At 49.3% G+C, this 27,214-nt stretch overlaps 1 protein-coding gene across 3 annotated transcripts; it reads left to right on the top strand.

Annotated features, from left to right (window-relative positions):
* Positions 1–732: 732 nt before the first annotated feature.
* Sparc (secreted acidic cysteine rich glycoprotein) lies at positions 733–26,654 on the top strand. Of its 3 annotated transcripts, none has more exons than NM_001290817.1 (10): positions 733–1,025; positions 10,816–10,885; positions 13,537–13,593; positions 14,216–14,303; positions 15,512–15,633; positions 18,742–18,862; positions 21,488–21,621; positions 22,117–22,265; positions 24,864–25,012; positions 25,200–26,654. In NM_001290817.1, the coding sequence occupies exons 2-10, from the start codon at positions 10,829–10,831 to the stop codon at positions 25,226–25,228; spliced, it is 906 nt and encodes a 301-aa protein (NP_001277746.1). In that variant the 5' UTR covers positions 733–1,025; positions 10,816–10,828; the 3' UTR covers positions 25,229–26,654. The 3 variants fall into 3 exon arrangements, with proteins under 3 accessions (NP_001277746.1, NP_033268.1, XP_030101590.1); NM_009242.5 differs by having other exon boundaries at positions 13,534–13,593; XM_030245730.1 differs by lacking the exon at positions 733–1,025 and adding an exon at positions 10,608–10,659 and having other exon boundaries at positions 13,534–13,593; positions 25,200–26,313.
* Positions 26,655–27,214: the final 560 nt, after the last annotated feature.

The following is a 27,214-nucleotide window of genomic DNA, read 5'->3' as shown; positions in this document are numbered from 1 at the left end:
CCCCCCCCTGCCCCCCCCCCGGCCCCGAGGTCAATCCTCAGCACTAAATAAAATAGTCATGGTAGGTAGCACACACATGTAATCCTAGCACCCTGGAAGTAGATAGAAGTAGGAAGATCAATAGTTCAAGGTCATCCTCAGCTACATAGTGAGTGGTCAGCCCAGGCTACGTGCGACCTCTTCCAAAACCAAACAACACCTAAATGAAAGGCCTGTGGCTTCCCCACCAACCCTGCTATTGCTTCTGATCTGACTATCAGTATTATTGCTCTGAGTTTGTCAGGTACTGACAGCGCAAGTCTTCCAGCTTAGTTCTAATCCTTCACGTACCCGTGGTTGGTGCCACTAGACCTAGAGGGGACTTCGCCTCGTTATCAAGGATGATGCCACCAGTATCACCAGTGGCAGCTTGTTTTGTTGGCACTGAGAAAACTGGGTACTTTTGCTCCCCCACTGCCATGCCAGCGTGCACTCTCTGCCTTGCTGTACATTGCTAAGCCCAAGAGAGTGCTCAGGCAAGTTCACTCGCTGGCTGTGTGTAAAGTAGGACAAGGGGCTTAGCCGTGCCTCTGTGACTCTCTCTCTCTCTCTCTTCTCTCGGTTAATGTCTAGGACTCTTCAGTCAGCAGCCTCGGCTCTGAACAAGGCCTGGCCTGTTCTAGGTGATTCCAGCAGCTGTTCCAGCCCTGACCCTCATGTCTGTTTAGGCAGGAGCCCCAGAACAGATGAGACAGGTGGGGCCAGGGTGTCTGGGTAGCACACAGCCTACCACAAGGCAAGGAAGGGAGAAAGAAAAGACAGCTTTGGTTCTGGGGAGAAGGGGGAGGCAGGCCAGGGGAAGGAGGAGACAGAGGAGGAGGAGGGCCTTTGAGTGGAGGCGGAGGGTGAGACAGACCCTGCCCAGAGCTCCAAGAGGCTTCCTGCTGCTCGCCTCTAAACCCCTCCACATTCCTGCAGCCCTTCAGACCGCCAGAACTCTTCTGCCGCCTGCCTGCCTGCCTGCCTGCCTGCCTGCCTGTGCCGAGGTATGCACCTCCCTGTCAGCCCCTGCCCTTCTGTAAGCTTCATCATCTCCTCTCTGCCCCATCCCCATGACCAGTCTCAGGGGGAGGTGAGCTGGAAACCTGTTGCTCACTCACAGGGGAACTTGTTGTCTCTGTAGCACTGCAGAAAATAGCCATGGTTTGCGGGGACCGCTTTCTCTGTGTTCTCTGGTGGCAGAGGCTACTGGTCTGTCCTCTGTCACCCTCGGAGGCAGCTGCCTCCTTTTCTGAGAATCCGATCCTCATTTGCCCATCATGACTGCCAACCCAGAGAAAATCTGGCTGGCAGCCTGTTGGGTCTGGCTTCCTATTCTGGGAGAACAGACATCCAGTTCTGGGTCAGAGCACTGTTGTCCAAATGGGACTTTGCAAGAAGGATAAACAGATCTGTAAACAGCCAAGGCAAGACATTCCCTTTAGTCAGTTCCTCTGGGAAGGCTCTGGTCCCTTCAATCTCTGTCCACCCCCACCCCATCACCCCGTGGCATTTCAGTCAGTCTGAAATGCCATTGTCTCTCCCAGCCTGGGGTTGCCATTGTTCCCAGCCTAATTCTGAGAGGTGGTCATCACTGGCATTAACATTGCTTCTACCGTATCTAGACATCTGAGAAAGCCAACAATTTGATACAATCCAGAGACGACAGGGAGGAGGGTGTGATGGGGAGGAGGGAGACAGAGAGATATAGCTCCAGGACACTTTTCTTGCTACTACTGAATCTATCCAAGACTCAGCCTGTTGAAAGCTTGTCTGCTCCAAGCTGTTCTGTAAACTTCCTGTGACTCCTAGAATGGCTGGAAATAAGCCTCACCTAAGGGGGACAAACAGGTATCAGGCATCTGCCTCAGGGACAGACAGCACACCTGCAGGGAGGGAGTGTCTCCACTGACAACTCTTTTAAGTTTCTAGAACCTTCCTAGTGTAGGGAGTGGAGTGAGATGCGGACCCTACATGAGGTAACAAGCTTTAGGCAATTTGTGGGCGATCTCACATAGCCATCTCCCCTGAGTGTAGCCTTCCTGTCCTAAGGAAGAGGGATAGCTTTTGGGGTACCCGAATTCCCCTAAGACTTCCCAAGCAGGGTCACTTAATTGAGCCTATAAAGTGGTCTACGAATAAGCAACTTCAAAGAGTCTCTGGAATTAGTGTGTGTATGTGAGTGCGCGTGCATGAGTGTTTCTGTTTGTGTTTAAGAGATGATGGGTGTCCACAGCTTTTAGGTTTAAGATATTCCCAAACAGATGCAGACCCCCAGAATGGTGTGACGGTGTAAGGTGTAATTCGGAAATAGAAACAAATTTGTATTTGCCAAGGATTAAACCTGAAAGAAGTGGTTGAGGGAAGAGTTAACTCTGGTTAACTTAGCCATCGGCTGCCACATCGACAGAGCGGCACTGAGGGAGGGGGAGGGGGTGGGGTGGCTCTGGGAGAAGGAGTCAGCTTTTGAAACTTTCTCCAAGCCCCACCCACCAAGAGGCTCTTCTCTCCCGTGACTCACTCCGAGAGGAATGCGAGTTGCCACGGCAACCTCCCCCACCCCCCCACCCTAGGGTCTCTGCGTACTGGCTGGGAGGGGACTCTGGGAACGCTCAGGGACCTTTAGGTTCCAGTCCCCCCAAACCGCTGCCACGGCTGCCGCCACCGCACCTCACCCCTGCCCCAGATACAAGGACCACAGCAAACTCTTGCCCTGTCCCCATTTCCCACGTCCCAGGGCCCCCAGGACTGTGATAAGCCTCGCTAGATCTGCCCTTTGCAGGACAGAGGGTTTGGATCTGTGCTTAGTGTCATTTGGCCTTGAACTAATCTGTCTTCCGGAACTCCGGTTTCCTCCCTATTTCGGGTAAAAGCAGCAGTCCCTCGGAGAAGGGGCAGGATGAAACGGGCTAAAGCATGCCCTGGGGGAGCACTTTGCAACCTCACTCCCTTCTAAAGAGACTAAGATTCTTAGCACAAAGGGGATTGTTCAAAGTCCTTTTTCTTCTGGCTGCTCCAACATTTGGGGTCCAGAGAACATCTTCTTAGTAAAAAGTGGTGACAGGAATATTTTTAAAAATACATTGCTTAAATTCATTTCAATTTGGGGGATCTTCTTGTCAGTTTCTCAAGAGTAATGCATCCTCCCCTAGAGAAAGACTGGTGATCAAGTGCTTGCTGCATCAGCCTGAGGACGCCAGGTTTTTTCCTTACCCCCCACCTGGGGAGCCAGGTGTGGTGACCCATGTCTCTAATCCCAGTGCTACCAGAAACAGGCCAGTCTGTAGAGCTCACTTGGCTGACTCATTAGCTTCGGGTTAGTAAGAGACCCTGTCTCAAAATATAAGGTAGTGGGGTTTAGTGGCACTCGCCTTTAATCTCAGCACTTAGGAGGGAGAGGCAGGCTGGTCTTTGGGAGGTAGAGACCAGCCTGGTCTATATAAGTGAATTCCAGACTACTGAGGGATTTGGAGAAAGATCTTGTCTCAGAAAAACAAAGAAAAGGTAAAGAACAACTGAAAAAGACATTGACTTCTGGCTTACACACATACACACACACACACACACACACACACACACACACACACACACCATATATACATCACACACAGACATGGAAGGAAGGAAGGAAGGAAGGAAGGAAGGAAGGAAGGAAGGAAGGAAGAGAGGGAGGGTATTGGTCAAAAGCATGGGTTACAGCTCAATGGTGACATTGGGAAAGACGCTAACCTGTCTTAGCCTCAGTTTCCCAATCTGTCAGGTGGGGATGATCTGAGCTAGATGTTCTCTGAATGAACCCAGTCCCAGTCACTGGTTTCCTTAGAAGGAGCAGCATCCTGCATGTTTAACAGCAGCCTCCTTTCTTGATTTAGGAGAGGAAATAGGAAGAAGGCTCGGGAGGCACTATCCTCAATCCAGCTGTGGGCTCTGCAGCCCAATGCACAGCTGGGCTTGCTATTTCCAGCGGCAGCTTTCCGTGTTGAAAATAAGCTTTAAGCAGCAGAGGATACGAGGCAAAGCATGTTTGCCTGTGGAAGTCTTTTAGGCCAGCAGATGAGTCTGGGGAGATAAACTGGCAAATGCGAACACATGGGGCACAGAGTTTAAATATGTAGATTTTACCACCAGCCTAGCTAAAAATAAGTGCAGGATGTGGCCACACCCTCACATTCTTTTTCCAGTGATATTCTCACACACGCACGCATGTACACGCACACACACCACACAGAGGGAGAGAGATTCTTTAAGTACATCTTAAAAAATATTTTAACAATATATTTTTTTTAATTTGAGCTGGGTGGTGGTGGCACACACTTTTAATCCCAGCAGAGGAGGGCAGATCTCGGTGAGTTTGAGGCCGGCCTGGCCTACAGAGCAAGTTCCAGCACAGCCAGGGCTACACAGAGAAACCATGTTTCAAAACAAAACAAAACAACAACAATAACAACAACCAGGTTTTATTTATGTGAATATATGTATATATAAGCACAATGCATGTGGATGCCTTCAGAGGTCAGGAGGGGGCATCTAAGTCTCTAGATCTAGAGTTACATACAGGTGGCTGTAAGCTGCCCAACTTGGGTGCTGGAAACTGAACGTGGCAGTCTCTGATAAAGCTGTAAGCACTCTTTTTTTTTTTTTTTTTTTTTTTTTGGTTTTTCGAGACAGGATTTCTCTGTATTGCTCTGGCTGTCCTGGAACTCACTTTGTAGACCAGGCTGGCCTCGAACTCAGAAATCCGCCTGCCTCTGCCTCCCAAGTGCTGGGATTAAAGGCGTGCGCCACCACACCCGGCAGCTGTAAGCACTCTTAATGGCTGAGTCATTTCTCCAGCTACCATTCCCTTCCCCCAGGTACATCTTGTGAGTATGAAAACTCCAATCCTCACCTACTAGCAGATGACAAATCTGGCCATTTGTCATCTATACAGACAAACCATCAAGGATGCAAACCTTTAAATATACTATCGGTCACTGAAGACACCTTTCCTTCCATCTCTCTGTTTCTGCCTCTGTCTGTCTCTCTCTCTCTCTCTCTCTCTCTCTCTCTCTCTCTCTCTCTTTCTCTCTCTCTCTCTCTCTCTCTCTCTCTCTCTCTCTCTCTCTCTCACACACACACACACACACACACACAAACATCCCTCCCACACCACCACCCCGACACAGGTACATGAATGCCTTTTATTTCCAAGATACAAATGTTGCAACTCAGAAAGGGAAAGTAGCTCCCTGGAGCTTACTCAGCAGGCTGGTTGGTGCCTGCACCGAGCCTCCAGATCTTTGGAACCTTGTCAGGTTTTGGTCAGTTGGAGCTGACCTTGCTCCGTAGGTCCTAAATCATCCTTAATACATGGTTAACAACACTTCCTCCCTCCCTTTTCTGCTCTATCCCAGCTTACATGGCCTAAGACCCAACTAACGTGGCTTATGTATGAGCGGTTTCTCAGTTGTTTTCCACTGGCCCCTCCTTAGCTACCCTTCAACTTAAACTGACAGAAGAGGAAGCTGGTACCAGCTTTCAGCCATCCCTGGGGATGGAGGAAGCTACCTTTGCCCTACTGTAGTGTGGATACTGCTCCTTCCCAGCCTTGTTTGCGACTCCTGCGACAGCTGGGTTGCAACAAGGCCAGGGCCAGCAAATGGTGACTTATCAGACGCTGTTAAAGAAACAGCCCTCTGGCTTGACTAGGGGTGTGTCTGGCAGCAAATTGGCTTTGCTCTCACCTCCCTAGCCATAGATATCTAGTAGGGAATCCGTGAACAGAGATAGCAGCTTTGTCCTTCCAGGAACCTGATTTAAAGTATCTCTCTGGATCATCCTGTGCTGCTTGTGGCAATCACAGTAAAAGTTTAGATATTTCTGAGTCTTTGGCACAGAAACCACCTTGCCCAAGGAATTTGAGTGAGCTATTTTCTTTAAGCTGTGAGTTTTTTGTCTAAAGTGTAGGCATAGTAAAGAACTATCACGTGGCCTACTAGTAGTGGCTGTCAGAATGGTGTTCAAAATTCTGATGTCACGCCAGACTTTAAGGAGAAAGATAATATGATTGATTAGTAATGTCTGCCACATACACAAGAGTGGTGTAGGAAGGTTGGCATGCTATGGATCCACTACCTTTGGAATCCCTTAGTCCTTTCCAGATGTTACATCTTGGATACTTTGATGTTTCTTATCCCTTCCATTTGTGGTTACTCCTGATGCAACAGGGATGGCTGTACATTGAGTCCCCTCCTTCTGCCTTTATTTGTTCTAGAGAGGGTTGAAAACTCAGCCTGGGCTGCCAGCAGGACCCAGTCACGTGGTCTAGAGGGTGCGGAGGCAGCAGGAACTCCTCCAGCCCAGTCTAGACAAAGTGAAACGTGGCACTTTAGGAGATGCTGGAATTTCAGTGGGGCTGTGTCCAGCCACAAAGCCTGGAGCCTCCTCCACGCTGCCCAGAACCAATTCTAGGTTTTAGCATCTGTGACACTCTAACCGTTTCCCGTAGCTTTGTCCCTTCCAACAAGAAATAAAAATAAAAACAAAGAATCTGGGGCAAGAGGGGAGATGGGGCACTCCAAGATATGCTGAGCAAACCCAGGAGTTCAGAATAGTCAGGGACCTTAGGGGCTTCCTTGCCGAGGGTACCTGGCTGTTCTAGAGGGAACCTAGAGCTATTTCAAGGTGGCTTATGATATTGGAGTATGCTATGTTCTCTGACCCCAATTCTTCCACTCTGGTTATACTGCTCTCTGTCTCTCTGTCTCTCTCTCTCTCTGTCTCTCTCTCTGTGTGTGTGTGTGTGTGTGTGTGTGTGTGTGTGTGTGTGCTTGTGTGCTTGTGTGCTTGTGGAAGCCAGAGGTCAGCCTCAAAGGTTACTCCTCAGGCTCTGTCCACCTTGTTTTTGAGACAGTCTTTCACAGGCCTGTATCTTGCTGGTTCTGCAGGATTGGATGATCTGCAAGGCCTAGATCCCTCCTGTTTCTGCCTCTCTCCAGTGCTGGAGTTTCAAGCTTGTGCTGCCACGATTGGGTTTTACATGAGTCCTGGGGATTTGAACTCAGGTCTTCATGCTTGCCTAGCAAGAACTTTATCAACTGAGCTCTCCCTTCAATCCTTGTTTTTGTTGTTTATTTTTCATTTTACTCATAGAACATAGTCCAAGATGTGCAGAGGGCTTTGAAGGACACTGCTCTTTTGGAGCAGGCTTTCTCAACAAGTCCTTCACACTGGCCGCATTTCAAGGCTCAGTAAACCCCTGTGGTCTGGTCTAGTGGTGCCTAGTGCTCAGGAAGCAGAGGCTGGAAGATCACAAATTTGAGACCAGCTTTGGTTACATAGTGAGACCTCATCTCACCCCACCCAAACCAGCCAAATAAAAGAGAGTTGGGTATGGTGATTCAGGCCTGTAAGCCCAGCATTCGGGAGGTGGAGGCAGGAGGATCTGGCGGTTGAGACCATCTTTGGCTACAGATCAAGTTCAAGGCTAGCCTAGCCCCCAAGACCCTTAGGGAGCTCTCTCAGATTGCATTTCTCCACACGCTTTCCATCCGAGTTAGGTCATCCTAGGAGTCTGTGGTCCTGAGCCACGCTGTCTAAAAGCCCACAGTTCTGAGGTTGCCCCTGGGTTTAGATACTCAGTGGCGCCTTCATGTCCACAGGGAACTCCCAGGAGCCCCTTTAGGTTTCAAGGGAAGTGAGCTAGGGGTTGGCTGTACTTTTCCATCCCATCCTTTCCATCCAAAGAGCTAGACAAGTAACCTCTGCTTCAGGTCCTCCTGGCAGCCCAGGTTCAGTTTTCAGCTCTCTCCAGAACAAATAAAGGCAGAAGAAAGAGACTCAATGTACGGAACAGGGAAAGGGGGCACCAGGGGTGTCTGCAGTTGGCGGTCACAAAGCCAAAGGCAATACACCTCCACTTCCCCCACCCCAACCCCCGCTGCCCAGGGCATTTCTCCTGCCTACATCTCAGGCCAGGTTGGCCCAAGTGGGCACCATCTTAATGACTATGCAGGAGCAGGTGTCTGCCAAGAGAAACATCACACAGAGTTGAGAGACCATGCAGATACCTGTCACTCGAGTGCTGGACTGCTGGTCAGAGGCATGGATCTTCCTTTCCAGGCTCCAGTCTTCTCATCTGTACAATGGGGCAGAAAGACCTGCCCTCAGGCCCTTCTTGGAAAGCTGGCTTGTAAAATCAATGAGGATATTTGTGTGTTTCCCCCAGTATGCTGGAGTGAGTGTGGAAGCTCATGGCTGCCTTGTACTGATGACAGAGTCTTAACCTTGTGCCTGGGTTGACTGTTGGGTCTCCAACAAGCTCTGAAGGGTAGACTCTGGCCTCTTTGGCCAGAGGTATGTTACAGAACCTCAGAGATGTGTCTCATGGGCAGGCGGGGAATGTAATAGTTAAGGGGCTCCCCGCTCTGCTCACCCTAACATCTAGATGAACAGAATTCTGGGATTGGTAAAGCTGCAAAGATGTGGACAATGATCATTTCCCCTGAGAGTTTGTACGTCTTGCCTTTCTCCTTACCTTCACCCCGCCTCTGGGCTTAAGGCCAGGAAGCACCCCAGGATGTAGGTCCTGAGGACAGGGCAGAATGAGAAGGCAGAGCGATGGGGGGCAGGGCAGTCTCCCAGACCCCAGTTCCCTCCTTCTGCCCAGATGAAGCACCCAGCCTTGGGACTCATCTCTCTAGCTCTCAAACCCGAAGCCCATGACATATCCTAGCCTGGCTATCGATCCAGAGTTCTGACTCCTCTGCTGTTGAAGCCTGGCCTGGGTGACATTTGGGCTCCTGCTGCCAGGCACACTTTGATCTTTCCATTTCAAACAACCCCAGACAAGCCCTTCATTGATGCCCCCTCTTCCATTCCATCTGCCCAAAGCCACACACAGAGGATGCTAGACCTGTGTTTTCCAAATAGAGAAGCAAGAAGGGAAACAAGTGAGCCACTGTGAGAGGGGAAAGAATGTTCCAGAAACTGCCTAGAAAGGGAGAACTAGGTCCTTCTGCCAGGTGGGGCTGTCTTGAAGCAATGCCAAACTTCCAAATCAATTTCTTTGATTTCTTATAGTTTTACTTTATGGACACACCATGAAATAGGAGATGAGGCTCTTTTCAGTTTAGCCTAGCACAGGACACATTGTTATGGCCTCTTCCTCAACGTTGCCTGTTTTGCTATTCAGGTCTTGTCTGAAAAGTTCTGTGGTGCTGTAGAGTCAGCTCAGGGCCTCATGCATGCTAGCCAAATACTATATTGCTGTGCCTCACCCTCCGCTCAAAGATGTTTGGGGATCTTGGCTTTTTTTTTTTTCTTTATTTCTTCCAAATACTATTGTCTGAGGGGGAAATGTGGGTACTGTAGGAGGGGATATGCCAAGACCTGCTTTTCTTGTGTTTGTTTGGAGTTAGGGACTGAGAGTTAGCATAGGCTCTGCTCTTCAGCTGCACTTCCAACCATTGTTGTAAGCATTCTAAAGAGCACTGTCAATCATCTCAAACTTACCTCCTCTGACCCTGTTGACTGATGGGGAACCAAGGTTTAGAGAGAAGAACGAATGTAACCCATACGTGGAGATGGTGACAATATCGAGGTAGAATAAGAACCCTGGACATTGAATCTGAGCTCAGTGGCTTTGTCTGAGCTGCCAGGGTATCTCCCATCACCAAGCTTTCTTTGTCAGTTGAAAAAGTTGAAGAGGAGCTAGGGTTGGAGACGCTGAGAGAGAAGTCTTGGGGACTCAATAAGGAAGGTATCATAATTGTGCCCCTGACTGAAAGCTCTGAAGGGGCAGAGGGAGCCAGCTTGCTCTGTGTGGCTGTAGAGACAAGATAAACCACAAGCTTGAGGGATGCATATCTAGGAAGAACTTTCTAGATCCGTTTGGTAACAGAAGCCTGTCTGGCTAGCACCGGGAAGCAGATGTCCCCACCACATGTCCCTGAGTCTTCAGCAGAGGTCTGCTCCAAAGATCCCTTCCAGGCTACAGGGTGAGAGTTCAGAGTCCAACATCTGGGAAATGATCAGGGGAACGTTCTAGATCTTAGCTGACATCCCTTCTGCCACACAGGGACACCTCTGGAGATTTCCTTAGAGGATCCAAAGAATGCTGTCCCTGGGGGTAGGGTGGCAGAAACTTGATCCTTCAGGTTCCTTCCTGGCACCCCAGACTCTCAGACTTTTAAATGTGTGTCTCATTGTTTCGGATTCCTGTTGACTTCTCCCATTGCAGGGGAGGGAGTGCAGAGGAGAGGGGAAGAGGAAAGGGAGTTGGGAGGAGGGAGAGGAAGAGGGAGAAGGGGGAAGAGAAGGAAAAGCATGGATGTGGGGGTGGGGAGGGGATAGGGAGCATGGGGTGAGGTTAAGGAATAGGGAACAAAAGTCTTAGAACAAGAGGCATCAAAAGCCCAAACATGACTTCTTAGCCTGTTGTCTTTGTCCAATCACTTAAAAAAGCCAAAACTGATGTACTGAGAATGGAGATCTCATCTCATGACCATATATAGAAAACTCTGTACCTTTATCCTCAATAGAAGGAAACTGGGGATGGGGCGGGGAGTCAAGCAGTAGAAAAATGAATTCCATCAGCTGTTGCTTGCAGCTGCAGGGTTTCCCTTGGAGGCTCCAGGCCAGGCCTGCTTTTTGCATGAAGAGGTAGGACAAGGAGGTACAAAGGGCGTCTTAGCTCTAAACAAGGTGGCGTCTTTCTCATTGTCAAGAGGTTATCACACATCTTGGTTGACATTCCTGTCTAAGTCTAACTCAAGAAGCCTCTCTTGCTGACTCATCTTCTCTTCTCTTCCCCTGCAGAGTTCCCAGCATCATGAGGGCCTGGATCTTCTTTCTCCTTTGCCTGGCCGGGAGGGCCCTGGCAGCCCCTGTAAGTACCCGAAGATGCTGTCAGAGTTCTAACTCATCCCGCTTTCTCCAGCTTCTCAACCTGCTCTGGGAGCTCAAGGAGACAGCAGGGATGTCGCTCAGTGGGTGGAGTGCTTAATTAGCACTCGTGTACAAAGTCCTGGGTTCAATCCCCGGCATCGCATAAACCCAGCTTTAGGGAACAAACCTACAATCCCAGCGTTTGGGAGGTAGAGGTAGGAATATCCAGAGTTTAAGTTCATCTTTGGGTAGGTAGTGAGTTTGAGGGCAGCCTGGGCTACATGAGATCCTGTCTTTAAAAAAGGAGCCTGTGCAGTGGTTAAGAGCATGTGCAGAAGACTCAAGTTCAATCCCCAGAACCCAAATGGTGGCTTACAACCAGGGGATCTGATGGCCTCTTCTTGACCTCTTATGGGTACCAGGCATGTATATAGTGTACAGACATACATGCAGGCAAAACACTTATATACATAAAATAAATAAATCTTGGGCTGAAGAGATGGCTCAGGGCTTAAGAGCACAGATTGCTCTTTTGAAGGCCCTGAGTTCAAATCCCAGCAACCACATGGTGGCTCACAACCATCCATAATGAGATCTGACACCCTCTTTTGGTGCATCTGAAGACAGCTACAGTATACTTAGATATAATAATTAATAAATCTTTAAAAAAGTTAAAAATAAGTTGTCTTTTTTTTTTTAAGCCAACAAGGTTAGGAGAATTGAAATGAGGGAAGCAGCTCTCTGTAAAGCTCCGAGCTTGCACACTAGTTCCGGTGCGTTTAGCAGGACCTGTCCTCTTCAGGGAGGGAGTCAGCAACAGGGATGAGGGACTGTTGGTGGGAATGAAGCTGGCAGAAGGACCTAGGTCCAGAGAAAGGAACAGGTTGGCGTCTGAGTCTGGGAAGTTAGATGGTAAGTAACTGACTCTGGCTGAATTCTGGGGGTAGAAAAGATGCAGACAGAGATCGTGGCTTTGGAGGCTGTTGGAGACCAGGGATACATAGGGCAGCACAGTAGGATCTTGGAGTAAGACTGGAGCTGGGCAGGGAGAGGGAGGGGTTACCATTGGGATGAACCAGAAACGACCTTTACTCCATCTTGGGAATGTGGAGCAAGAAGAAAGAAACTGGAAACATTCAAAGAGAGCCAATCCCACCAAATGAGGTCCTGGCCTCCCGCCCCCCTCCATGGTCTCACTATATATTCTGGCTTGCCTCTAACTACCCCCTACCTCTGCTTCAGCCTCCCAATGGCTGGGGTTACCTGTGCCAGCACTCCTGGTTAGCTACATTTCAAACTGCCATTCCCTGCTCTGTTCACTAGCAGGTAGATGGCAGCTTCTGGTCAAACTCATCAGCCAGGCAGATTTTGGATCTTGGCTGAAGATTGGTGAGGTTACCTTTAACTTTGGAAGGGGTTACAGTCAATCAGGGGCCTGAAAATGTCTTGTTACCAGACCTGCTCTTCTCGGAGCCTGAAATATCAGGAGGGAATTTCCTAATTGCAATAAAATGAGGTCACATGTGAGAGGCAGGGAGGATTGGCATTTATTAGAAGTCACAGAGGGTATTCATTCTGTCTGGGTCTCATTTTCTCCATCTGTGAATTAAAGGGAGTTCATCTGTGTCTTCGTTAGGGTTTTACAGCTGTGAACAGACACCATGACCAAGGCAACTCTTATAAGGACAACGTTTCATTGAGGGTGGTTGACAGGTTCAGAGATTCAGTCCATTATCATTAAGGCGGGAGCATGGTGCCTTCCAGGGAGGCATGGTGCAGGGGAAGCTGAGAGTTCTACATCTTCATCTGAAGGCTGCTAGGAGAAGACTAGCTTCCAGGCACCTAGTACAAGGGTCTTAAAGCCCATGCCCACAATGACACACTTCCTCCAACATGACCACACCTACTCAACAAAGCCATACCTCCTAATAGTGCCACTTCATGGGCCAAGCATATTCAAACCACCACAATCTGCTTCTGTTGTGTTGGGGACGTATTGAGGCTTGACTAGCAGAAATGTTTCTGTCAGTAAAATGAGGAATAGGCAAGATGGTTTGGTGGAAGATCTATAAAAGTCAAGTGTGATGGCTCAAGCCTGTGATCCCAGTTCTTAGAAAGCTAAAACATAATTGGCAAGTTCAAGGTCAGCCTGGGCTCTGTAGCGAAACCTTGTCAAAATGAAAGGAAATAATAAAACGCAAGCTTGCTTCAGCAATAGACTGATTGAAACTTGTATGATACCGAGAAGACTGGCACGGCCATAGTGCCACATGAAGCATTCTGTACTTTTTTTTAAAAAAAAAGAAATAAAGATGGGGCCAGCAAGATGGGTTGGCAGCCAATCCTGACGATCTGAGGACCCACACCGCAGGAGAGAACCGGCTTCCACAAGCTCCTTCAGCTTCCACACATTCTTTGTGCTGTGGGTGCTCACTCCATCCCCCACATAAAACTCACACACACAAATAAAATCATTGTGATAACAGATTTTTTTTTTTAAAGGAAGGAAGGAGGATGGAGCGGCACTGTGAGCTCCAGCCAGAGGCATCAAAGCCTTCACTCCAGGCTTGTGTTCCCAGCCAGAGACACTTCCGAGAAGAGGGTGGCCTTGGCCTTGACTAACTCCCTGAACCTTGCTCTCTTTTCCAGCAGCAGACTGAAGTTGCTGAGGAGATAGTGGAGGAGGAAACCGTGGTGGAGGAGACAGGGGTACGTATGTGGTGTGGTGGTGGTGGTGGTGGTGACCCCACCCTTGATCCCTTTCTGTCTGGTCCCTTCTTTGGGCCATCCAGACAAGTGCAGTGGGGTTCCTCATTGGACCAGGGCATGCGTTCTCTCCTTGTGTGCATTCAAGACACAGATACTAACCTGAGTATACACAGACACTCCTCACTGTCCCCCAAACCTTCAGTTGAGCCCCAAGGTTCTGAGGATTCATACTTCTTCTGTTATCATCCACGGTCTCCCTTGGCATGAAACAAAGGGACCCACAAAGGGACCCACTCAGTTGGGCCTGTCAGACCTGGGGGAATTGGTATGTCTTCTCATCCTAACATCTTGGTAGCCTCTGATTCATTTTAACGGAATTTTGGGGCTCTAGACCTTTAATATAGACTGATACACTGAATAAACTAATAATAAATACAGAATTCCACCAAAACCAGCACCTCCGCCCACACAGCTGAGGGCGGTCTGGACCCAGCCCTGGATGCCCCTCACTTTCTTCTGGGTTTCTGAAGCATCATGCAGGCCCCTTCTTCCTTGCAACCCTCTCCCAGGTCTGGGGTGGGGCGAGAACCCCTGAACTCATTTTTTTTCTCTCCCATGCCAGGTACCTGTGGGTGCCAACCCAGTCCAGGTGGAAATGGGAGAATTTGAGGACGGTGCAGAGGAAACGGTCGAGGAGGTGGTGGCTGACAGTAAGTCTCTTCCATGTCACTTGGCGTATCTGGATCACCCCCAGCTGTGTGGGTGGAGGCCTAAGGACAGCCCACAGGACGTTTCTAGTCAGGGGCATGCATTGTGGAAGCTCTGGTAGCTGTGGAAGGCCAGCTGGGAACCCTCAAGCCAGGGAAGTCTGGGATAGATCTAATTTATAGCCAGGCCATCCAAGCTGTGAAGGACAGAGGAAGCTCCACAGTTTGGTGTCAGATTCTCACAGAGGTCATGGTCACATCCGGTCACCAAGATTCCTGCCCCAGGGCTTCAGCCTGGGTTCAAGCTCCTCCTTTGGAGTCCATCTGAGCTCATTTAATTTCCACTTGGCCCGAGGGAGCAGAGCCTGACGTAAATTCTAATACCTCAAGTAGAGAGACAGTGACTCAGGGCTTTAGCTCACAGACTGAGGCATCCGTGTCCAAAGCCATGGACTTTGGAATTCCACGAGATTCAAACAAGGTTTGAACCCTTTGAACCACGGCTTTTTAACAAGACATTGGTGCAGATGGTGGCCCCAAGGAAATGACTCAGTGGGTAAGGTCACTTGCTGTACAACCATGAAGACGGAGTTTGAATCCCCAGCATCCACTTGAGCTCTCAAGGGGACAGTTAAGGATGTCTGGGGAGAATGAGGAGGGCTTGCTGGAACAAAGGCTGGGCCTGGGGTCTTGAGTCATATCCCTTTCCTCTTCCATGCCCAGCCTTTGTTTCCTGTCAGAGCTGGGCCCATTGTCTACTGTGGGTTCTTCTTCCTGTTCCTTTGTGGACACCTGATTCTACACCATTGGATCTCACAGCTCAGTTGAATTCATGCCAATAGCTCTATCTTTTAAGTCACTCTTGAAAATACTTTGAATCCAGAAATCCAGCACTGCAGTTGCTCAACAGAGAACTGAGAAGTTGGTTATTGTGTCAGTCACTGGGGGATCTGTATGTACCCCAGGTCTCTGAGTCCCAGACAGAGGTTCCAACCCTCTGAGAAGTTTCTAGTCTCGACCTTCTCGACTGAATCCCCAGACTAAGCAAACTGCTCCCCTAAACCCGTGGTTCAGCATGGAGGATCAGGGTTGCCTGAAACTCTGGTTCTGAGAGTGGAGTACACCTCGAGGCTGCCAGCCCCAAAGTCCCATCTGTGTGGTGTGGAAGCACATGCCAGCCTGGTGAACTGACATTATGTTCTGTTCCCCAGACCCCTGCCAGAACCATCATTGCAAACATGGCAAGGTGTGTGAGCTGGACGAGAGCAACACCCCCATGTGTGTGTGCCAGGACCCCACCAGCTGCCCTGCTCCCATTGGCGAGTTTGAGAAGGTAAGAGCTGGGGCCTGGGCCCAGCAAAGCACAATGTTTGTTAAGAAATCTCCGGACACGGCAAGGCTGGAGAGATGGCTCAGTTGTTAAGAGCACTGGCTGCTCTTCCAGAGGTCCTGAGTTCAAATCCCAGCAACCACATGATGGCTCACAACTATCTGTAATGGGATCCGATGCCCTCTTCTGGTGTGTCTGCAGACAGCTACAGAAATCTCCAGACATGAGGGAGAAGCTCCATTCTTAGAAGGTCCCCTCCCTGGAACCAGTCACAACAGGAAAGTGGAGCTGAGTCACAGGCAAGAGCCTGCCTGGCCCCACCCTTCTAGCCGCCATTGAGAATTTAAAAAAGAGTTTACTTCTACCACCAGGTTCCAGGCTCTGTGTTGAACATGATCACTGAGTGCCTCATAATCTCAGGAGGAATGCACTCCAGTTCATACTTTTTTTTTACACTTTATTTATTTTGTATGAGTGTGTGTGTGGCATGCATGCATGTGGACGTCAGAGGACTTGCTTGGTTGGTTCTCTCTTTCCACCATGAGGAGACCAGGATTCCAACTCAGGTCAGCTGGTTTGGTGACAGGCACCTTCACCTGTTAAGCCATCTCACTAGTCCTTCAATACCTTGGTAGTTAGCAAAGCTTTGGGCCCACATGGGGCTTTGGGGTCTGCTTGAAGACTGACTAGCAACCTCATCTCCATCACTTGAGAGCTGTGAGATTTTAGTTAAAGCACTGAGTGTCTCCAAGTCTTAGTCCCTCACAACCAAAGATGGAGAGAGAATCCTGAACTCATAGTGCTGCTATGCCATTTGTTAGAGGATGCCAGGTGTGTGACATGGACCTAGCGTTATTTCTCAAATGTCTCCATTCTATCTCCAACATGTGTGCACCTACCATACATTCATCCACCCATCCATATTTTCAGCATGCACCTGTTCTATGAATTCATCTACCCACACAACCATAAATCCACCCATGAATCTATCTGCCACTTAGCTATCCATCAATTCAACCATCCACCCACCCACCCATCTGCCTCTCTACCCATCCACTCATTCATCTGTTCACTCATTCATCTATCCATCCACCCACCCATTTAACCAACCATCTTCTCACCTCACTCATCCATCCATCCATTCATCTACTCACCCACCCACATAGTCACCCACTTATCCATCCACTCACCCACCCACCCACCCACTCATCCATCATCCATCCACCCACCCACCCATCCATCCACATACTCATCTATCTATCCACTTAAATATTTTTCGAATACTCACCTGTGCCAACCATTGTGCTGTCCACCATCTGGCTTAGGGCAACAAATCTCTTTCTAGTTCTTTCAATCTAGTTGTGCATTTCTCTTTTCTTCCTTTTTCTGTCTCTGTAGACCAAGTTGGCCTTGGACTGAAAGATCTGCCTGCCTCTGCTTCCCAAGTGCTGGGATTAAAGGCATATGCCACTACTACCCAGCCCACATTTTTCAATATCTCCCCAAGACAACCCTTGCCTCTGGGCTTTACATATTAGCTTCACTTTTAACTCTTATCTCTTCTTCCCCATTCCACTGCTCTTTGATGCTGCGGTCTCCCCTGCATCAATGTGTAAGACTCCACACTTGCAGGTCAGGTCCTTCCCCGATCAAAGGCTGCTCCTACCTGTACTCCTGATCCCAGTTAACCCCCAGCCTCTCTGTTTTGCTCTTCTATGACTGAGGTTTTCCAGCAGGACTCAATGAGTCAATTGGTCCAGCTGCGTTTCACCCAAGTCCATATTCTGGATAGTCACATAGCAGGGGAAGCAGGGAGAGGCTGAAACATCCAGGAGAGTCTTCCTCTAGGAGAATTCCACAGGGGTCTTTCATCCCAGCTCCAAACATGGGGCGGTGATATTTCTGCTTAGAGGAACCCTCTGGAGTTAGGTACTATATGGTACCTTTTACCTGCTGAGCTATCTTATTGGCCTTTCAGTTATATTTGGGCAAACCCTGGTGGTTCAGGCCTATCACCCTTGGTACAGAAAGGTTGGAGTAAGAGGAAAGTTGAAAGTTCAGGGCTTGGCTCTGCTGCACAGCGTGTTTAAGGTTAGCCTGGCCAATAGAGTGAGAGTGTTCTAAAATAAAATAGTAAAGGAATAAGGATTTTGATCATCAATAGAACACCTACCTACCTAGCACACACAAAGCTATTTAGCTTTGGCACTGCAAAAATGTCTTCACCAGGGACTGATGCTATAGCTGCTTTCTGCTGAGTGTGGAGCACTTCCAGACTCCCACTAGGGACATGGGTACTCTGCCTACAGCATCCTCTGCAAGCAGCCCATGATCAGTGAGCGTCCTTGTCAACTAGGGAACTGTCATCAGCATCAAGCCAGAGCCAACTTATGCTGCATTCTTCCTTCCTTTCCTTCCTCCTTCCCCTCTTCCTTCCTTATTTCTCTTTCTTCCCCTTCCTTCATTTATGTGTGTATGTGCCCACATGTGTGTATGTCATAAGTTTGGAGGCAGGGTTTTTTGTTTTGTTTTGTTTTTTGTTGTTGTTGGGTTTTTCTTCTTGTTGTTGTTGTTTTTGTTTTGTTTTGTTTTGTTTTTATGAGACAGGGCTTCTCTGTGCTACCCTGGCTGGCCTAGAACTTGCTTTGTAGACCAGGATGGGCTTGAAGTCACAGAGATCCACCTGCCTCTGCCTCTTGAGGGCTGGGATCAAAGGTGTGTGCCACCATGCCTAGCTTGAGTGTCCTCACTGTCTGAGCCATCCCACCTGCCCCACTGTGTGTTTCAGAAGGATAATGGCTCCTGGCATGCTGTGTACTTTTTTCCATGTACAGGTGTCTTTTCCCCTGTCTCTCACTGTTCTTGAAGTAACTTTTGTGCCTTAGCCCTGACTCAGATGTGCCTTTGCTCCAAAATCACCCATGACCTCCTATGGTGGAACAGCAGCATGTAGAGTGGGCTTTTGTGCCCCAATCTCTAATCCACCATATGTGTGAGAACTTGGCTGTTCTCACTGTTTGTGTTCCCTTGTCCCCACATCTGAAATGGCAATGACAGGGATCCCAGGTCAGGCTGTGGGAATGAAGGAGGTGCCCTGTGCTTGGCTCACAGGTATGCAGCAATGACAACAAGACCTTCGACTCTTCCTGCCACTTCTTTGCCACCAAGTGCACCCTGGAGGGCACCAAGAAGGGCCACAAGCTCCACCTGGACTACATCGGACCATGCAAATGTGAGTGTCCTCATGCCTTCCAGCCTCCTTCTCAGGGAGATGGTTCTGTGCCCCACAGTGCCAGCTCTGTGATCCTGGGTAAATCCCATCCCTTCCATGAGCCTCAGTGAACCCATTCATAAAATTAATTCAGGCTTTCTTCTCTCTTGGGAAGTCTTAGCCATCATGGAAGCACATTTCAGAGAAGATTGCAAGAGCCTACCACTAGCATCAAGACAACCAAACCATCTTCCTTCCTTTCTTTCTTCTTTTTCTGATGAGGATGCTCCTTCATAAGGCTAACTCAAATGATTCATACTTCAGCACTGTAGAACAAAATCAGTGTGTGACCGGGGCCTGCAGAATATTTTTAATATTTTGAATTAGAATGCTTTTCAAATAGGGACATTGATGTGGTTATACAAAGATGAAGAGAGGAGGGATGGATACGTTCTATGGATGTGTAGTCAGGTGTGCGGGAAGGGGGTGCCTCAGTGGGGCCCATGCTGAGGCATCCCTTTCCCCCGAGGGACCAGCCACACGGCAATATAGTATAGAATAGAGTTTATTCAGGGAATGGGGAGGGGAGTTGAGAGGGTAGTAGAGGCAGACAAAGGGAGAGAGAGAGACAGAGAGACAGAGACAGAGACAGAGAGAGACAGAGAGAGAGGAGTAGAGGCCAGCCATGAGCATGTTGGGGGGGGGGGATGGGGAGAGAGTAAGAGCAAGAAGGCAAGAGCAAAAGATAAAGAGAGGGAGGAGGGGGCAAGTAGCCCCTTTTATAGTGGGTCCCTACCTGGCTGTTGCCAGGTAACTGTGGGGCGGAGCTTAGACAGAATGCTAACAGACATTTCTGGAGCTCAGGAGATGACTCACTAGGCAAAGTACTTGTGTAAAAAGGCTAGGTGTGGTAGCACACACTTGTAGCCCCAGTGCTGCGGAGGTGGAGCCTGGGACATTCCTGGGGCTCACTGGCAAGTCATTCTAGCCTGATCTGTGAGCACCAGGCCAACAAAAGAGCATGTCTCAAAAAATAAGTTGGGTGACCCTTGAGGGGTGATATCTGTGATTGACCTCTGGCCTCCACACATGTGTGTATGCACACATGACTGTGAGCGCGTGCGCACACACACACACACACACACACACACACACACACACTATATACATATATATATATATATATATATACACATATGTATACATGTATATACATATGTGTGTGTATGTATATATATATATGTATATATATATATATATATATATATACACATATGTATACATGTATATACATATGTGTGTGTATGTATATATATATATATATATATATATATATATCTCCAAAATAAATGGATAAATAAAATTAAACACTGGGGGTATACCTGCCATTTTCTTCAGGCTCTATTCCTCTATTGGCAGAGATCCTTAGCTTCTTATTCCATTTTATTCCTCCTTCCCCTTTTCTAGAAGCCTGGGAAATTTGAAGAGGGAAGCCAGGGGCTCTGACTGGCCCATTGCTAGTGACCCAAGCTGTAAATTCTGCTGACACTGGGGCCTCCTCCTCATCTGAGTCTCCCAAGCCATACTCACTGCCTGTGAGACATGAGCTGTATATCTGTAGCATGTTCCACATAAGAACATCCTTCCCCATGGGCTGGGGCTATAGTTAAGTGGTGGAATGATTGTCTGGTGTGCCCAGGGGCCTGCATCCCATCTGCATGCATATTGAACCAAACTAAAACAAAGAAGAGTCCTTTCCCAGCCTGAGGTTTTCAGCTGTAGGAAGTGAGGGTGGTGAGTTAGCCCTGAGCTCTTAATGTTGGGGTTGGGATGTCCAAGGGGAGGCAGAGATTTAGAGAGCCTTAGAGAAGACAGGGTAGAGGAAGTCGGTGAGGAGTCTTGGGTTATGAGGTGAGGCATGTTCTAAGGAGCTCTTAGCAAGTGGCTCTTGCTGCTCCTGAGGCCACCCACCTCCCCAGTCCAGCTCCGTGTGAAGATCTCCACTCCCAGATGGCGGTGGTACTGGGCTCAGAAGAGCTTTCCTTGGGCTCAAAGCCAAGGATGAGCAGTCATCTGATCCCCCCTGCATCCAAAGCTGATGCTCTGATATTCTGGCTGTAAGCAAGAGCCTCCTTTTGCCCGTTGTTAAGACCAATGACAGGAGAGCTTGGAAGAGATCTCCAGGTGTGACATTCTGGGATGTTATGTTCCAAAGACAAGGATAGGGTTATGGTCTCTAAAACGGTTCTAGGGGTTTTGCATGTTTAAGCCTTCTCCCCACTGCTGCTGTGTTGGACCTATGGATGCAGGTTGTTTCAAACACCTCCTAGAGGTTGGCCTCCAGTTCTGCTGGGATCAAACCCTGGCCATCGCCTAGAGAGGTGCGAGAGCATCTGGGTGGGTGATAGAACCCCTCAGCAGGTTGGGTGCAAGCCAGGAAGCAGCAAGGTCTTGAGCTTCCCCGTGCAGACTTTTTTACTTATGACTCTGGAAAGAGTCTGGATCAGAGAGACAGAGAGAGGCACCAAGGCCAGGGGTGCTCAGTAGAGTTCTCATGGGCTGTAAGACAAGAAGGAGACAGTAGTCAGGTGGCGAGTCTGCCCTCTGGCAGGTGTAGGTTGATTAATCTTGCCTCTTGTGCCCTAGACATCGCCCCCTGCCTGGATTCCGAGCTGACTGAATTCCCTCTGCGCATGCGTGACTGGCTCAAAAATGTCCTGGTCACCTTGTACGAGAGAGATGAGGGCAACAACCTCCTCACTGAGAAGCAGAAGCTGCGTGTAAGTGACCTCCTCCCAGCTTGGACTGCTGTGCCTGCTATTCATCTCCCTGGAGTTTGCTGATGGAGATCTAGGGCTGATCTCTAGAACCTGGCCCCAAGGTGGCCTATGCCCCACTTTGCAGGGTGCCTTCACCATTGACACCAGGACAAAAACTTCCAGCCACCTTTGGAGGCTCTGAGGAGGTCTGTAGTAGACAGATCCAGAGCATGACCCTATTCCCTCTCCTCCTGAGTCAACAGGCCTTCTCTTTTAGGGAGCATATTTAGCCTCATGGCAAAGACCTAGTGTTGAGTTCTCGGCCTCTTCTAAAGTCTCCATAGACAGTGGGGGCTTGGGGCAGGTGGTGCTATGGTTTCCCCATCTGTGTGTGGATAAGCTGCTAACACCAGCACCTCTCTCCTAGCCTCACTGTGAGCTCTGGTCTTGGCTGGCCTCTTGTTATGTGGTAGAGGGGGATGGACCCTTGGTCACCTGCTGATCCCGCCCCTACAGGTGAAGAAGATCCATGAGAATGAGAAGCGCCTGGAGGCTGGAGACCACCCCGTGGAGCTGTTGGCCCGAGACTTTGAGAAGAACTACAATATGTACATCTTCCCTGTCCACTGGCAGTTTGGCCAGCTGGATCAGCACCCTATTGATGGGTAAGAGTCAGGGTCCTCAGGACCATAGGCTCAGCGCTGTCCTGGACTGGGGCTGGTAGGGCATTCGAGGGGGCAACCTTTGCTGCTTCTCGGCCCAAGACTCCACGGTCAGCTTAGGGCTGGGAGGAAGTAAGCCCTGAGACATGTAATGTCAGAGGAAGCAGTCAGCAGCAGTACAAAGAATTCTTCCCAGGCCTATGAAGGCAGGGGCAGGGGGCCCATGTGGGCAGAGAAAAAGAGCCCAGAAACAGCCTTCAATGTGACCCAGAGCCAAGGCCTTGCTCATCCTTGTTCATGCTTGTGTGTGGTCCTTCAGCTGAATAGGGCAGCCACCACAACGGCCATGTCTCAGACTCCTCCTGAGGTTCAGTTCCATGGAGCCCACCTGGCCCCAGAAGTTCCTAAGAATTTCAATGGCTTCCACATTACATATTCCTGACCTGGGTGCTCTTGGCCTGTGGTCTGGGCATTGTGAAGACTTCAGAGAGTTTGAAGAGCAGTACCTAAGCTGACACTGAGTACCTACTCCTCTGTCACTTCTGGCTTCCCTTTGCAGCCATGAGAGTAAGAGGTCCTCCCTGTTCAGGTCCCAAAGAGGCAACTCACTCACTCCTTCCCGGGGCCGTTGCTGCTCTATGCTTTGAATATCAAAAACAGGTGGTTACTCAGGGGACAGGCAGGACCACCTCCCTGGCATAATTGGGAGAGAGATATTAGGCCAGAAAGGCTTCTCTCTGAGATGCTCATCACTCTATGTCCGGTTGTGTGCTGACCAACCCCCACCCCCAATTCCCTCCCAGTGCCTGGCTCTCCTAGGCTCTGGGAAGCTCTCAGCTGCTCCTCTCCCAAGCTCTTGCAGTGGCTGGGATCCAACTGAGTGACACGGGGGTATGGAAGGGAGAGTCCTGGGGGACATCCGGATCCCGTGTGCCAAGTGGCCTCGAGAAAGTTCGAGGTGGCTTGCCAGGGCTGGATGGCTGGGGAACGCTCCAGCCTCCTCTTGGTCAGAGCTGGAGGTGGCCTTGCAGTGGCCCGAGTCTGTTTTCTCACAGGACCATGAAGGTCCTGGCCATCTCAGATTCTGTGTGACGCCTCCTGTGAGCAGGAGGCTGTGAGGAACACTGGAGTCAGAGTGTCCCCTGACGTCCCTTGTGGGTAGTTGTGTTCTGGGGACAACTAATTGGGATTCTGAGGAGAGAAAAGGAAAAGAAGCAAAGATCATGCCCTAGGGTCTGAGGCCAGCAGGAGCACACAGAGGACAGAGGGAGGGTGACCCTGAAGTCACTCATTGCATGATGTAGCCTTCCCATCTTACCACCCAGCCAGGCCTGGTTCAGCCCCTCCCGGAAGTCAGAGCCATCACCAGATTTTGTTGTTCACTTATTTTTAGCACTGGGGATAGAACCTCTCACTAGGGAATTCTAGGAAGTGCTCTATCACTGAACCACACCACATTCCAGTCCCTTACTGGAGGATTCTAGTCCAATACTCTACCACTGAACTATGTCCCCCAACCCTTTACTGGTGGATTCTCAAGGGGGATTCTAGGCAGGTGCTCTACTGCTGAGCTATATCCCTGCCCTATTAGAGGACTGATGGGTCTTTTAAGACCCCATTTTAGGCTCCTGCAGTTATATCAGTGTGTGAACATCAAAAATCTATAGTGTGGTCAGGAGGGGGTGGTGCACGCCTTTAATCCCAGCACCTGGGAGACTGAAGCAGGCAGGTCTCTGAGTTTGAGGCCAGTCTAGCCTACTTAGAGAGTTCCAGGGCTATACAGAGAAACCCTGTCTTGAAAACAACAACAAAGAAAAGAAAAGAAAGGGAAGGGAAGGGAAGGGAAGGGAAGGGAAGGGAAGGGAAGGGAAGGGAAGGGAAGGGAAAAGAGAAGGGAAGGGAAGGGAAAAGAGAAGGGAAGGGAAGGGAAGGGAAGGGAAGGGAAGGGAAGGGAAGGGAAGGGAAGGGAAGGGAAGGGAAAAGAGAAGGGAAGGGAAGGGAAGGGAAAAGAGAAGGGAAGGGAAGGGAAGGGAAGGGAAGGGAAGGGAAGGGAAGGGAAGGGAAGGGAAGGGAAGGGGGAAGGGAAGGGAGAAGGGAAGGGAAGGGAAGGGAAGGGAAGGGAAGGGAAGGGAAGGGAAGGGAAGGGAAGGGAAGGGAAAAGAGAAGGGAAGGGAAGGGAAGGGAAGGGAAGGAAAGGAAAGGAAAGGAAAGGAAAGGAAAGGAAAGGAAAGAAAAAGAAAGGAAAAGAAAAGAAAAGAAGAGAAAAGAATGACAATCTATATTGCAATCTCACAGACTTTGACGTAGCATAACTGAGGTGCCGAATATATTGTTTCTATGTCCCCAACACTCATCCAAGTGGCCCTTACAATGGGGCCTATAGACTCAGAACTGGAACAACTTCACTTACTTCCCTGTCAGATGGGCTAGGAAACTGAGGCTCAGAGTAGGGTCGTGTGGTGGTGTCTTGGGTCTCTCCTGCAGGACCATGGCAGAGCTGTGGGTAAAGCCAGGATCCCAGCCCTGGGCTCCTACTACCGGCTTCCCATACTGGACTGTTGTTCTCCCACACTCACACCCTTCCCTACTCTTCCCTGCCAGGTACCTGTCCCACACTGAGCTGGCCCCACTGCGCGCTCCCCTCATCCCCATGGAACATTGCACCACACGTTTCTTTGAGACCTGTGACCTAGACAACGACAAGTACATTGCCCTGGAGGAATGGGCCGGCTGCTTTGGCATCAAGGAGCGTGAGTGTTTGGGCTTAAGAATGGAAAGAAGTGTCCTTGAGGGATGGGATGTTGTCCCTTCCCCTCTGGTGGCCCATTTCCCTCTCCTGCTCCCACTCCCACTGCCCCCCTTCTCTTCCCGACCAGCCCCCCTCCTGTTTTCAAGTGGTAGAGCCTTATTTTAACCACGCCCCTTCTTCCTTTGCAGAGGACATCAACAAGGATCTGGTGATCTAAGTTCACGCCTCCTGCTGCAGTCCTGAACTCTCTCCCTCTGATGTGTCCCCCCTCCCATTACCCCCTTGTTTAAAATGTTTGGATGGTTGGCTGTTCCGCCTGGGGATAAGGTGCTAACATAGATTTAACTGAATACATTAACGGTGCTAAAAAAAAAAAAAAAACAAAGTAAGAAAGAAACTAGAACCCAAGTCACAGCATTTTCCCACATAACTCTGAGGCCATGGCCCATCCACAGCCTCCTGGTCCCCTGCACTACCCAGTGTCTCACTGGCTGTGTTGGAAACGGAGTTGCATAAGCTCACCGTCCACAAGCACGAGGAGATATCTCTAGCTTTCATTTCTGTTTTGCATTTGACTCTTAACACTCACCCAGACTCTGTGCTTATTTCATTTTGGGGGATGTGGGCTTTTTCCCCTGGTGGTTTGGAGTTAGGCAGAGGGAAGTTACAGACACAGGTACAAAATTTGGGTAAAGATGCTGTGAGACCTGAGGACCCACCAGTCAGAACCCACATGGCAAGTCTTAGTAGCCTAGGTCAAGGAAAGACAGAATAATCCAGAGCTGTGGCACACATGACAGACTCCCAGCAGCCCGGGACCTTGCTGTCTTCTCGACTCTTAGGGCGTTTCTTTCCATGTTTGGCTGTTGGTTTTAGTTTTGGTGAGCCATGGGTGGGCCAGAACATCACTCAACTGCAATTGGGCTTTCAGGTTCTTGCCGGGAGCTCTAGGCACTGGGAGGCTGTTTCAGGAAAGTGAGACTCAAGAGGAAGACAGAAAAGGTTGTAACGTAGAGGAAGTGAGACTGGTGAATTGGTTTGATTTTTTTCACATCTAGATGGCTGTCATAAAGTTTCTAGCATGTTCCCCCTCACCTCTCCCCACCCCCTGCCACTTGAAACCTTCTACTAATCAAGAGAAACTTCCAAGCCAACGGAATGGTCAGATCTCACAGGCTGAGAAATTGTTCCCCTCCAAGCATTTCATGAAAAAGCTGCTTCTCATTAACCATGCAAACTCTCACAGCAATGTGAAGAGCTTGACAAGTCTTTCAAAATAAAAAGTAACAACTTAGAAACGGCTGTCCTGTCCCGGGTGATGGTATGTGTGTCTTACTCTCCGGTGCTTCGTTTTCAGGTGTGCACAAACATGGCCATACTTGTGCACAGAAGCAAACACTCCATTGTGCTTTTATACACACACACATATTCACACACTCAGACAGGGAAGATATGGCTCCTGTGAGCACTAATTTAACACATGAAGAAGCCAGTTCCTGGGCTGGGATGTAGCTCAGTTGATAAAGTGCTTACCCAATATGAACAAAGCCCAGGTTCGATCGTCAGCGCAACCTAAGCTGGCTGTGGCAGTGAATGTTTGAAATCCCAGCCCCAAGGAGGTAGAGGCAGGACAGTCAAATGTCCAAGGTCATCCTTAGCTACAAGTGAGCTGGAGGCCAGCCTCGTCTACACAAGACTATACACACCCCCATCCTGTGTGTGTGTGTGTGTGTGTGTGTGTGTGTGTGTGTGTATTAGTTCTTTAATCATTCCAGCCACCTTTCAAGTGTCTGAGAATCAAGCTGTGTTCACCCCAAATCAAGACATTTTCTTCACACAAAATTCTAGGGAGCTGAGTGTAGTGGTGCACACCTTTAACCTTGGTAATTGGGAGGCAGTCATGAGCAGCAGTCTGTGAGTTTGAGAGCAGCATGGTTTATATAGTTATAGGGCAGCTAAGACTGCATACTGAGACCCTGCCTCAATAATAATAATAATAATAATAATAATAATAATAATAATAATAATAACAACACCTCTGGCAAGGTGGAGGAGCAAGGTCTTGGATCCTTGGTGGTTGATGCAATAATAATAACACTTTTATTATTATTATTATTATTATTATTATTATTAATCCTTAAAACCCCACAGAACACTTTATGAAACTTGTGCCCCTCAGACATACCAGTGTGATGTTAGGGGC

This window comes from Mus musculus, chromosome 11, assembly GCF_000001635.26.
Source record: "Mus musculus strain C57BL/6J chromosome 11, GRCm38.p6 C57BL/6J".
NCBI lineage: Eukaryota > Metazoa > Chordata > Mammalia > Rodentia > Muridae > Mus > Mus musculus.
This window is presented reverse-complemented; position numbering and strand designations above follow the sequence as displayed.